Below are 14100 nucleotides of genomic sequence, written 5' to 3' on the forward strand. Positions count from 1 at the left end.
GTAGTGTGTTTCTTTCTATATATATGTGTGAGAGAGACAGAGAGTCCATGTATTTGCATAACTCGTGCATCTGTTTATCAAACTGTTCATCTTCATAAAAATGGACTTGCAGCATGAACTGAAGATTTGCACTTTTGTATTGTGTGAAAAATGTGTTGGCAGTGGAGTTTTAGGTTTCCTTCAGAAGATATTTGGTCCAGTTTTTTCATTACAGCAGTAGGAAACCCCTAAAATGTTATTGTTAGAAAACGTACAAGTTAAAAAGAGCTGGCTGGCTTTATGCTTGATTAGTTGCTGAAGTGCTGGAAGAAATGTTGCCAAGTGTGGCATGACATCATCTTTCCCCTACACACAGAAAGAGCCCAAAGAAATATCATTTGTCATCAGACTTACACTCTGTAATCTGAAATGCCAGTTTAGTGCCAAGAGCAAAAGGGTATAAAAAGATCAGCCTAAAGAAAATAGTGATGAACAATTCAAATTAAATCAGCTTTTTACGGAAGTTAAAAATAAATAACTAGGATTCGCTTAATTATTACAGTTCAGTGAGAAGAAACTAGACTTAGACTGAGCAGATTTTGCATATTTAACATTTCTTTTATGTTAGCTCCTTATCTATGCAGAAAGACGATTATTTATAAAATCTGACACTGGAATAATATCAGATCTCAGTTACTGCCTTTTTTGCCTCTAGGTCCAAATCCTGGTCCCTGTGCCAAGCCTGAGTAAAAGAGCTTGGCACAGCAGGGTTCCATGGTGGTTAGCAAAGGGACAGAAACCTCCTCTTGCTCCCTAACCCTAAGGCAACGCAGTCGCTATATTGACACTAAAACAGCTTTAGGGTTGTAGTAGCATCTGTGGTTGCTTCACATCCTCTCTGCAGTGTGTTTTGCTCAAGGCTTCATGTAGCCATAGATCTATGGGCCAGAGCCTGGCCCCAAGGCTCCCTTCTGTAGCAGCAGGGATGAAGCCCCTGTGCACCAGATCTCCACAGTGTGCAAAGGATGTAGAGGCCATGTTAAGGCTCCCCACATCCTGCTCACCACTAGGCAAAAGAACCATAATGGCTCTGCTGCTTATTGGGCCTCTACAGCTATGGAGAAAGGGCAGATTTCACTCTTTATCTCACACAGGAAAATAGAGAGAGAGGCAACTACAAATGTAATGATTTTGAACGTGTTTCTTTTTAAATAACAGGCTGATTTGCCAAACAGGAGCTTTAATGTGGCCTTATTTTTAAAGTAGCTATGCAAAGTGACTTTTATATGATGGACAAGTATAGTTGTGCTGGGGATCAGAGTTGAGTACATGCATTCAGAGTAAAAACCAGATAATCTCCTCTCAAGTGTCTTTCCCTCCACCATAGCATCTGCAAAGTCTCAACCTGAGGATTTGTGCTGGGTAATGGACAGCCTGGTTAATCCAACCTATTTCCACTCACTTGCTGATGTGAATTGCTCCCATTATAAGAAAAGTGCATGTTTTCTTGTGGATAAAATGAAGTGGATTCAGAACAGGCAATATCTGGAAAGAACAAAACTACGTTATCTCTGCTTGTTTTAGCCAGTTTAATTCACTGAAGTTCTGGATGTTTCAGGAGAATTTAATACCATGTCCTGGGCTTTGGATCCATTTTCCTTCATGGTCAATTAAGGCCATTGGGAGAGTACTGAGTTCGTTGCTGATGGAGATTGCTGATGCCTTCACTGAGGGTGGTGAGATGCTAATAGTTGAAAAGAAACGTGTTCAGCCTTTGTTCAAAGAGCCATCCCCAGACACTGACAGTCTATATCCATTATTGATTTGACCAGTATCTGATATTCCAGTTTGAGTTAAGATTATGGAAATGATTGTGGTGAGAGAACTCTCACAATATCTTGATGCCTCTGACTTCATTTATCCTTGTCAGTTGGGGTTCTGTCCTGGGTATACACACAACTGCACTCATAGAGAAATCCCATGGGGTAGTGTAATTGCACCTGTGCCCTGAGAATGCTCTCGGGGTTACTATTAAGGTTCTGTGCTGTCACCCCTTTTATTCAATGTGTATCTGAGGCCTTTAGGAGAGTTCATGAGGAGAGATGCGCTGAGGATACCCATCTTTATCGCTATGTCTTTTCCAGCCCAGAGCATGTAATTAAGCGTCTTTCTTGGTGTCTACGCAAGACTGGGCCCTGGATGAAAATGAATTTGGTTGAGGTTCAATCTAGCTGAGCCTCAGGGGATTATGGCTGGTTGAAGGAAGTAACAAGAGGGTCTGTCCCCTTCTGACTGAGGATAAGCATTAATCATTTATTATCAAAGTTCACAATGTGGGAGTTCTGGTTAAGTTCCATACTACTATTAGACATTGATTATCAGTCACCTAGTCAGATTTGTCCAGCTCTGTCTGTCGAGGAATTTGCAGCCATTGCTCCTGAATGTGGACCTTATTACTATGCATTTGGCACCTCTCATCTGGCGGAGAGCGTCCTTTAAATATGTTCAGAAGCTGAAGCAAGTGCAAAATGTGGCAGCCTGCTTGTTAAGTGCACAGTCACCAGACATGACACCAACACTTCAGGATCTGCATCTATTGGTTTCTGGGTGGAACTTAAGGTATTGGTTTTGACTTCTAAATCCCTAAATGGCTTGAGATCTGCCTACCTCATAGATTACCTCTGCCGGCTATGTGATATTGCTTCTGTTGTGATTAGTGGAGGCACTCAGTTTAGAGTTCCCTTCTTTTGTAGGCGAGGAAGCTGCTCTTCCAACCCTAATCTTCTATGAGTCTATGAATCTATGACAGGACATACTCCAAGGTCCTGATATAAAATCCATTGTAGTCAACTGGAAGATACTTGACTTCAGTGGACTCTTGATCAGAGCCTGTGAAGGGTCTGTGACTTTGCAATTCACTCCCCATTCTCTGGTGTGAAATAGCCTGGATTTGCTGATCTTCAGTTCATGCTGCAAGTCCATTTTTAACAGGCATTTGGGAGGGGGAGATTTTGGGCTGGACACAGCATGTGGAGATTTAGGTTTTGTAAAAATTTCTTGCTAATTAACTGTTACTGTTTTGTTAAGAACATAAGAATGGCCAATGGTCCGTCTTGCCCAGTACCTGTCTTTCTACAGTGGCCAGTGCCAGGTGCTTCAGAGTGAATGAACAGGGCAGTTATTGAGTGAGTCATCTCCTGACATCCTTCCCATCTTTTCGCAGTCAGAGTTTTAGGTACGCCGAGAGCCTGGGATGCATTCCAGACCATCTTGACTAATAGCCATAGATGGACCTTTTATCCAGGAACTTGTCTAATTCCTTTTTGAACCCAAATATACTTTTGACCTTTGCAACATACCCTGGCAACAAGTTCCATCAAGTTGACTGTGCAGTGTGTGAAGAAGTACTTCCTTTTGTTTGTTTTAAACCTGCTGACTATTAATCTCATTGGTTGACCCCCTGGTTATTGTGTTATGTGGAGGGGTAAATAGCCCTTCCTTATTTACTTTCTCCACATCATTCATGATTTTCTCGACTTCTATCATATCCCCCCTTAGTTGTCTCTTTTCTAAGCAAAACAATCCCAGTCTTCTAATCTCTCCTCATATGGAAGTTGTTCCATACCCCTAATCATTTTTGCAGCCCTTCTCTGTACTCTTTTCAGATCTAATATATCTTTTGTGAGAAGGGGTGACCAGAACTGCATGCAGTATTCAAGGTGTAGGCAAATCATGTATTTATATAGTGACATTATGATATTTTCTGATTTATTATCTATCCCTTTCCTCGTGATTCCCAGCATTCTGTTAGCTTTTTGACTGCTGCTGCACATTGAGCAGATGTTTTCAGAGAACTCTTCACATTGACTCCAAGATCTCTTTCTTGAGTGGTAACAACTAATTTAGATCCCATCATTTTTATAGTTGGGGTTATGTTTTCCAATTTTCAGTAGTTTGCTCTTATCAGCTTTGAATTTCGTCTGCCATTTTGTTGCCGAGTCACCAAGGGCAACAACCCAGTTTTGTGAGATTCCTTTCTAACTCTTCACAGTCAGTTTTGAGCTTATCTATTTTGAGTAATTTTGTATTATCTGACAACTTTGCCACCTTGCTGTTTACCTCTTTATCCAGCTCATTTATGAATATGTTGAACAGCACTGGTCCCAGGACAGATCTTTGGGGGACCTGAAATTTACCTCTCTGCACTGTGTAAACTGACTGTTTATTCCTACCCTTTGTTTCCTATCTTTTAACTTGTTACTGATCCATAAAGGGACTTCCCTCTTATCCCACAACTGCTTACTTGTTGTTGTTGTTGTTGTTGTTTCTGTGGTTAGGGTTTACATTTTCAATGATGGTGGGGCAGGTAAGAGCCTGGGATCTATCTTTTATGATATTGATATTGAAATTGAAATAAATAAAATAAATCATGAAGCAAAGATGCACCAGTGTCAGTACTGTAGCTCTGAAAGAAATAACATGCATTAAAGGGTGCGGCATATTTTTAAAAAAAGTGCTACTTCTCCAAGTAATACTTGTGGTTTGTTGCTCCTAAAAAGGACATCAAAATACTATAATTAGTCATTAAAATGCAGTCCGATTACTCATAAAAGCCTCATTCAGGGCTAAATGCTGCTCCCATTGAAATAACTGGAAGTTGAGGATGTTCAACACGTTGCAGAAGGACTGAGACTTTAGTACTCATTTACAGGCAACTGGAAAGATACGATTGAGCTTTTGAAAGGAAAAAGCCTTTTAACATCCCTGTTCCCAGGACGAGATGATGATGGCATAGTCCAGATGGAATTTAAATAAAAGTAACCACCACTCTGAATATAGCTTCCCTGTGTTCCTTTAGGTGTGTCTGCTCAGCTGACCAGCACTCGTCTCCGTCGGAACACGTCTGTGGGCACCCCTTTTTGGATGGCTCCAGAGGTTAGATTACATTTGAAAACATACATTTTTTCCAGATTGCTTTTGTTTGTCTCTCTGCTTCTCTGTCTCTTCCCTTTTATTTTAGTAGTTTTAGCGAACTGAATGGAAATGTCAATTGTAAAAATTTTTTATCCTGTAGTCTTAAAATGCTGGCATTTTCTTTTAGCTGTTTTACTTTTATGCAATGTTAATTCAAATTTATTTAATTGAATACTGTGTGGTTAGAGCAAGAGGAGATGCATAGATCACTTGTTGAAATGCTTTGGAGGAGAAAGTATGTTTTGAAATCAGTTTCTTTCTAGAGGTAGAGAGAGCCCACGGTTATATTGTGACTTCAATCCTCTCATTTTAAATGACAGTCCAGCAAGACTATTTTTAAAGACAGCGACTGAGAACAGTGTGATCCTGTTGGAATATTGTAGATTTCACAACAGAAAGGAACTAAACAGGAGGTTACTTTCTTGATCTTATGTATTTTATTTGTGTATCTCACTGCTCAGGAGGCTTTTAATATACCACGTACTTCATGAATCGCCACAGCAACAAAAGATTTGTGTGAATAAGTAAAAATGTATTATACAGTATATATTTGAAGCTTAGTCGTAACTTTGATTACTTTTTAAATCTAGCGTAAGTATACAAACAGATATTATAAACTCCAATAGGACAAATTCAGTTTGTTAAATAAGCATATGCAGGAATACATTGTTTGCAAGAAAATAAAAATGTTTTATAGTATATGCAATTGCACTATTTATAGGAAAAAAACCTGTACTTTGTTTGTTCAGCTAATTAGCTGAAATGTCCCAACTCATCTGTCACTGTGAATTAGCTGAAATGAATTCAAAAATAAAAGTTTTTAATTAAAATTGGCATTTCTGAATGTACTGCTAATGGTGGCCATATTGTAGAGATATTATCTCTCTGTGAAACGGTCAGAATGGGTGCCCAGAGGGACAGACGCCAAACAAAATTTCTTCTTTGATGCTGGTTTCATAGCAGAGGAAGAACTCTACAGTGCCATTATCCCCCACGCAAGGGAGCGGAAACTTCACAAGTTTGACCTTACTGAGTTTCCTCCAAGTTCTTCCCTCTGGTGTAGAACATGGTTTGCTTCCCCTCTACAGAACAAGACTGGGTTTCCATCCTCTTACCCATCAGATCACCTGACATCTGCATGACTTTTGGCATTTTTAGGATTTTGGCATTTTTAGGAGGCAAAAGTCATCCACACAGACACCCCTTGCCGGAGCTCTGCCATTCTAAGCATGCTTCCTGCAACAAACATGGCTTCCAGGGATTCTCCTTATTGCAGCTGCCTAGGACCCCTCCTTAAAAAGAGGTTCCAGAGTGCAGAGGGAAAACTGTGTACTTTAATAAACCTTTGGCTTCCACTGTTTTCCCTCATGAGCTTCAGGCAGGATAATCTGAAGGAGCCCAATTGGCTTCTGCTCTGTTTCCTCCGACTCTACAGAGCAGGATTCTGTGGAGAGGCTTCCACGGCGTTGGGAGAAGGAGATGAATGCTGTAAAAGGCAGAATTCTGCTCTTCTACGGGTTCAGGCTCTGTGTGCAGATGCAGAGAGGAGCATGGGGCACTACATGTTGGTTAATATTAAACAAGCTGTTTATAGTGTTTATGCAGTGAAGTTCTTCCACTGATAAACCAATACGCCCAAGACCGGAATAGTGGGGGGGCTATATTGTTACAAAATTCTGGGGTAGTCTTAAGTTCTATTGAATGTGGGCAACTTATTTTATATTGTTTTGTCAAATGTATTGTGTATGCATCCATAGGTGTTATGAAAGTCCCTTTTTTAAAAAAAATCAAATAAATAGATGCAAGAAAGAGGGAAGCTGCTTTAGACCCTCTCTCGCTAGACTGCCATCTCATCAAAGACAGAAAGTATGTCTTTTTTCTGTAGTACTGAAATTGGGGGAAGTAAAGCCTGGACTAAGACATAGATGAGGTATGCCCATTCTTAGGAGCTCAGCTCCTGGTGTCACTTCAGCTTTCATTTAAAAAAAAATAGGAAATTTCTGGCCCGCACAGATATGAAGAAAACCAATGCACTATTTGCCTGAGGCTGCAGACAGTCTGAAACAAGAGTTCTGAGAGGTCTGACCTGCCACTGTCTTCTCAGTGGGATGTAAACTCCAAAATCCATTGCTTTGGGTGGCTCTGCCAGCATCACCTGAGCAGAGTACTCTGTGCACAACAAGGAGAGAATAGTACAGTGGACCCAGTCCACCCACCAACCCACTCAAGCAGGTATTCCAGCAACCAGAGTATAGGTTCTGAGGGAATCTCGCTGCCCTTGGCTCTGTGAGGGGAAGAGGGGACCCTGGCTGTCATCTCTGCTGCTACAGAGGGAAATCCTGCAGCCAGTCCTGCAAAGAGTGCAACAGAAAGGGCTGCATACTACTGCATCTATGTCTCTAGTGGGGAGGAGGTCCCTGTCACTGTCATTCCACGTGGGGATGGTGGGGCCAAAAAGGAGAGCCACATTGGACTCCATGTTATGGTGTGCTGGTACTCTTGTAATATTCAGGCACCAATGTGGTATGGTGTATACATAGGTAGCTAGGAGCTCTCCCCACAACTCCTATAGCAGAATTGAGAAGCAGGGGTAGGATGTAATCATCAGTTTGCTCTCTCTGATTTCCGCACTGCTTTTCTGCAATATGACAGGCACCAGCAGGAGACTTGAATATGCTAAATGTAATTTAAATGCTTACTTTTCAATAGATTTCTAGTTTATCACAGTGAGTTTCTCACCATCTGGCTGTTCAAATTGCTGTGCTTTTCATTCTGGATACTTATGAAAATTTTCATAAATGAACAGTCTGAACCTAAAAGCTGTATTCCTCTCACAGGTAATTGCATGTGAGCAGCAGCTGGACAGCTCCTATGATGCCAGATGTGATGCATGGTCATTGGGTATCACTGCCATAGAGCTAGGAGATGGAGATCCACCTCTTGCTGACTTGCATCCTATGAGAGCACTTTTCAAAATACCAAGGTGATGTCTTCATACCCTTATTTCTCACGGTATTAGTCTAATCCCCACCACTTTCTCGTACTCCCTCCTACCAAACTTGGGCACTTTGATATCTAACAACTGAATATTAAGGACTAATTCTGCCCAGGGAGCAGTGCAGAAGCACGCTGTCCCACAATCAGCCCTGCACTCTGCCTCAAGCATATACAAGTATTGCCTAGTGGATATAGCACTGTTTTGAAAAACAGCCTCATTGTTCTATGATTTCATTTTGCATTACTTGGTATGTCAAGTGGAAAATGTCCACTTTATTTCGAAGGAAAAAGACTAATTCAAAACGTTTTGAGCCAAATTCAAACCTACAGTAAGCAGATGCAATTCAATGGAAGGCAAAGCAACGGTACCCATTTATACCAGGTCTGAATGTAATCCTTTTGCTGTTATTTGGTGCCTTAGTGAATCACAAATAGATAAAAAGAGTGTTCATTAATTTTGATACTTTGTTAATGAGCTGGTTAATGCAATGAAGCTATGACCCTTTTTGTGAAATTTAAGATTTTAAAAGAAAAAATCAATTGCCTCATGCTTTGAAAGAAAGAACAGTCCTGTCACGAAATACAAATAGTGAATAATAGGTCATTAGGTTCATTTGCTTTTATTGATATGCTTGAAAAATGACAGCAATTCTTGGTTATATTTGGTAGATTTTCTTGATGCTTTGTTAGTTTGTAAAGTAGGAGGTTAATGAAGTATTATATTGTCTACACAATGCTCCTTTAGCCAGTGGAAATCAATATTTTTTTCAATAGCCCTCCTAAAACTCATTACTCAGCCTGCCTTCTTATGTTGTTTTTGTCAAGTGTGTACATATTAACTTATAGTAATACTGACCTTCACAGAAATCCACCTCCAACATTACGCCAACCGGAGCTGTGGTCAGCTGAATTCAATGATTTTATTAACAAGTGAGTAAGAACTGAGACCATTAATTGAGACCCTTTCAACCAAATAAGATGTGTGCATAAGATGTGTGCATAAATGTAGTTGAAATATTACATCTTTGTATTCTGTCTGGAAATCTGTCACGACAAAATATTTCACCCTTGTTCCCCCACATTATTTATTATAGTAAAGTTGCTTTGTATAAATTCCTCTTTTTATTTGTAAATATATAAGCAATATGGTTTTATATTAAGCTTCCTGCAAACTCAGGCCTCAGGTGACAATTCCAATATCAGTCTGACTACTGTTTCTAAAATACATCATTAACATGAATCAGGGTGAATTTGGTTCTATAGGATTTCCAGTGTATATTGTTACATCGGTTCTATAGGATTTCCAGTGTATATTGTTCATTGTTTGAGACCATAAGCTATTCCCATCACCTGTGGAATGCTTTCTGGCTAATGTTGGTTCCTCAGTTATACCCCTGAAATCATATTCAGTGGAACTGTACAAGTTTAACTGTACAAGTATAACTGAGAACAGACAGAATTTGGTCCTGGTGTTATAAAATGGCTTGGTATAATGGTTTAATCTGATGGATGGAGAGTAGAGCTAGTTGGGAAATTTTTGACAGTTTTTGGTTGGAAAATGCTGATTCCACAAACTTTTCAGAGATGAAACTTTAACTGGGGTCTCTCACGCCCCAGGTGAGTGCCCTAACCACCCAGCTATTGACTATTCTGGTGTTGTGTGTGTGCTCTGTCGCTCTCTTCCCCTTCCCCCACCCCCCCTTGGTTTTTCATGAAACATTTGTAAAGGTCTCAGATTTGTCACGATGCAGAGGGGGAAATTTTTTAAATCTCAACAATTTTCACAGGATGGGAAAACCATTTCCTGCCCAGCTCTGATGGAGCAGGATCTGAACTTATGAAACTATCGAGCAAGGAATGCCTAGCCTGGGCGTTATATAGCCTGGACGTTATGTGACCTCTTAATTAGCCAGATCACTATGCCGTATTAACACACTTTTTATTAAGCAAATTTCTGTTAAAAATAAATAAATAAATAAAAAAGAAAAGGATTATAAAGAGCAGATTGGCACAGTTCATATGATGTCAATAGAGCTTCACCAGTTTTCACCAGCGAGGATCTACCCCATAAATGTAAACCTTTCTTATGACTTTGTCATTGATGTGTACAAAATAATGATCTGTAAATTTCTTTTAAGCTTCCTCTCCTCCCACCCTCTCATCAATACAGGTGCAAATTGACGTAGTGGTTTGGGGTATATCCTGAAGTAACTGGGCTCAGACCACAAACTTATTTCACATAGGCCACCGAAGAGTGATGCAGTAATAAATTATCATCTACAAAAGGCCTGGGGTGAAATCCTGGCCCCACTGAAATCAATGGGCGACTTGATCAATGGGGCCAGGATTCTGAAGCAGTGATGTAGGTGTGAAAGGTCCTGTGACCCTTATCTATAATAATAGTTTTAAATATGGTTTCAAGATTTCTGGGTTTGTCCCAGAAATGGACAGTTGCCTACAATTTTAAAGTAAAATATTTCTCAAAGTTCTAGTGACCCTGAAAAGGAATCCATTAAGGGCTAAGCCCTTTGACCTATGACAATGTCCCATGGGGGCATAGCCGTGTAACACTGCTGTGCAAGGAGTAGCCCCTCTAGCTCTGTGGCCGTTTGCAGGGGACAGTGGCTGATGGCTCTGCATAGCAGCAGATCCATTGATCCCATTCCCATTCCTCTTCCAGCTGGCCCTGCCTCCTAGCCTTGCTACATAAGGATATGCAGGGAGCATATCTAGAATGGGACTGTGAGACTTCACAAATCATTCCCACTTCTCCAATTTTCAAGCATAGGCACCTAAACATTACATCTTTAACCTGTATTTGGACATTTGAGTCAGCACTAGGGGTGGGCCCAAGCTCACAGCTGAGATCCAAACGTTCCTAAAAATCACATGCTTTTTTTTTTTAACCAACATATACATTCTCAGTTTACGTACCTAGTGTCAATTTGAGTGTCCTATTGAGAAGTCACAATGGTTTTCTGTTTTTCCAGCAGTTTCTTTAAGCTGCCTGATATTTCTGGTTTAAAATACAGCGATTTAACATCTTTTAATCCCAAATTCTATCAAAACTTCTGTATGTCTGTTTATGGCTGGTGTGATTAAGATGTGCATACTTTAATGAGACAGTCTTGTAGGTATGTGACTTAAGCATGAATGAATCCAAAATTACTTTACTGCTTAACAATGGACAGCTCTCTGAATGATCACCTGCTTTTTCTGCCAGTGCAGGTGCTTGACTAAAGATTACGAGAAGCGCCCGACAATATCCGATCTTTTGCAGCATAACTTCATTAAGCAAATTGAGGGCAAGGAGAAAGCATTACAGAAGCAGCTTATGGAATTTATTGATGTTCATCAACAAATGGGAGTCACTGAAAAGGCAAGGTACCTGAATTATTTCCTTTTCTCCATGGAGTAAGAGAGTAATTTGGAGGTTGTTGAAACTTTTACCATTTAAAATCAGTTAACACTGAGAGTCCAATTCTGCAACATTCAGGGAATGTCTACACTGCAGTTGGGGAGAGGGGGTCAATTACAGCACAGATAGTCATATCTGAGGTAGCTTTAATCAAGCTAGCTCACTGATAGCAGTGAAGCGTTAGCATGGGCTAGCTGCCTGAGTAATTACACAGGGTCCCAAGCAGGCTTGTGCAGTCCTCACTAAAGCCCATGCTGCCATAGTTTCTCTGCTATTGGTATCCAAGCTAGCTAGAGTAAAGCTAGCTTGGGTATGTCTACATGTGCTGGAAACACCGCCCTTCCCCCCATTACAATGTAGACATACCCTCTTTCACACTGAGCACTTACACTGTAATTAATAGGGTTGCTTGTGGAGTCAGGTACTACTTAACTTGAGTAAGGATGGCAGGATCAGGCCTTTAACTTGCAGATAAAGAAAATATTTTATTGCTAAAAAGACTCTTTTCTGTCTTACTGAGCAGGGTATTTTTTTTCTTCTAATGGCATTTAGTAATATAAATTCTGCACCATCGAACACCAAGATCTTACTGCTTTTATATAAAATGCTGAAAATGGTTTCGCTCAGTGTTGCAATTTTTTTAAACAACAACTTCAGCAAAGTAATGTACTGGATGTGAAATGCACTATAGGATTAGTATTGATGTATTTCTCTTGCTTTTCTCCTGTGCTTCAAGGTAAGGGATAATAGATTTTTTTTTAATGGAACAGGAAATCTAAAAGACTTTTTTGACATTATCAATTCATAGTGTCACATTTTCCCCATTTGAGCTGCACAGAGAAATCTTATTAAAATCTGCCACATTTCCTCCTATTTATATTTACACAAACTTAATATATATTGCCGTTTTCAGTTCAGATCTTGGGAAATGTTTTGCTTTGCCATTTACCTTTCAAAGATGATGATGATAAATATATTTCTAAAGCATTTCCAATCTTTTAAGTGTTCTTAGACTAATGCTGTCTAAAAATTATCTGGAAATGTGTGTGGATGATTAGTTGTTTCTCTCTTCTGGCTTTTCAGTAAAAAAAAACAAAAAAAACAATTGCAGTTGGTCCACATTTCAACTATATGCCGGATTGAAACAATCTGAATGCCACAGATCTGCCATCTACTCTGATAACCAGGAGAGATTTGGAATTGAAATAAATTAACTCTGTGTCAGTACATACCATTAAAATTGAATGAAAACAGCCCAGCTGAGAGAGAGCTAATTTTAAAGAATGTATTAATTTACAAAATCCAGTGTAAAATAAGTAATGATACCTGGTAAAATTGCCTAAGTCAGTGTTTCCCAAACTTGGGACACCATTCGGCAGGTTCGGCTGATCGCGGCTCCCGCTGGCCGCAGTTCGCTATTCTCAGCTAATGGGGGCTGCAGGAAGCTGCGCGGGCCGAGGGATGTGCCGGCCGCCCTTCCCGCAGCCCCCATTGGCCTGGAGCGGCGAACCATGGCCAGTGGGAGCCGCGATCAGCTGAACCTGCAGACGCAGCAGGTAAACAAACCAGCCCGGCCCGCCAGGGGCTTTCCCTGAACAAGCGGTGTCCCAAGTTTGGGAAACGTTGGCCTAAGTGATTTAGGAGTCTATGTCCCATTGACTTTCAATGATAATTAAGTTACTTAGTCATTTAGATGCTTTTGAAAATTTTATCCATCATGAATAACTCACCAGAAGTTTACTTACTGTATAAGAAAAATACACCACTTTTTCAATTTTGTAATTCTTTAATTAGTACCACATGAATTTTCAAAGTAACCTAGAAATCCACGTTGCAAAATACTACATGAAGCACTTTATAAGGCCCTTCTTCTCCAGTCTGCTGACATGAAGAAAATGACTTTGCCTTCCCTATCTTGCTCTTATGTACAGTAACTGAGCTGTCAAGTGATTAAAAAAAATTAATCGCACTGTTAAACTATAATAGAATACCATTTTTTAAAATATTTTGGATGTTTTCTACATTTTCAAATACACTGATTTCAATTACAACACAGAATACAAAGTCTACAGTGCTCACTTTATATTTATTTTTTATTACAAATATTTGCACTCTAAAAAAACAAAAGAAATAGTATTTTTCACTTCATCTAATGCAAGTACTGTAGTGCAATCTCTTTATCATGAAAGTTGAACTTTCAAAAGGAGAATTAAGTACAAAAAAAGGGCATTCAAAAATAAAACAATGTCAAATTTTAGAGCCTGCAAGTCCACTCAGTTCTATTTCTTGTTCAGCCAATCATTCAGACAAACAAGTTTGTTTACATTTGCAGGAAATAATGCTGCCCGCTTCTTGTTCACAATGTCACCTGAAAGTGAGAACAGACATTCTCATGGCACCGTTGTAGCAAGCGTCGCAAGATATTTACATGCCAGATGCATTAAAGATTCATGTGTCCCTTCATGCTTTAACCAACATTCCAGGGGACATGCATCCATGCTGATGACAGGTTCTGCTCGATAACCATCCAAAGCAGTGCAAACCATCGCATGTTCATTTTCATTATCTGAGTCAGATGCCACCAGCAGAAGGATGATTTTCTTTTTTGGTGGTTCAAGTTCTGTAGTTTCCACATCGGAGTGTTGCTCTTTTAACACTTCTGAAAGCATGCTCCACAGCTCATCCCTCTCAGATTTTGGAAAGCACTTTAGATTCTTAAACCTTGGGTCCAG

At 39.9% G+C, this 14100-nt stretch overlaps 1 protein-coding gene across 4 annotated transcripts in view; it reads left to right on the forward strand.

The window, feature by feature from the left end:
- Positions 1-14100, forward strand: part of MYO3A (myosin IIIA) — a 204600-nt gene that overhangs the window by 89479 nt on the left and 101021 nt on the right. For all 4 annotated transcript variants that reach the window (XM_043541353.1, XM_043541354.1, XM_037890867.2 and 1 more), the window contains exons 6-9: positions 4838-4914; positions 7791-7936; positions 8815-8880; positions 11179-11334. In XM_043541353.1, coding sequence (XP_043397288.1) covers positions 4838-4914; positions 7791-7936; positions 8815-8880; positions 11179-11334 — 445 coding nt within the window. The remainder of the gene's footprint in view (positions 1-4837; positions 4915-7790; positions 7937-8814; positions 8881-11178; positions 11335-14100) is intronic.

The sequence above is a fragment of the Chelonia mydas genome, chromosome 2, assembly GCF_015237465.2.
Source record: "Chelonia mydas isolate rCheMyd1 chromosome 2, rCheMyd1.pri.v2, whole genome shotgun sequence".
NCBI lineage: Eukaryota > Metazoa > Chordata > Testudines > Cheloniidae > Chelonia > Chelonia mydas.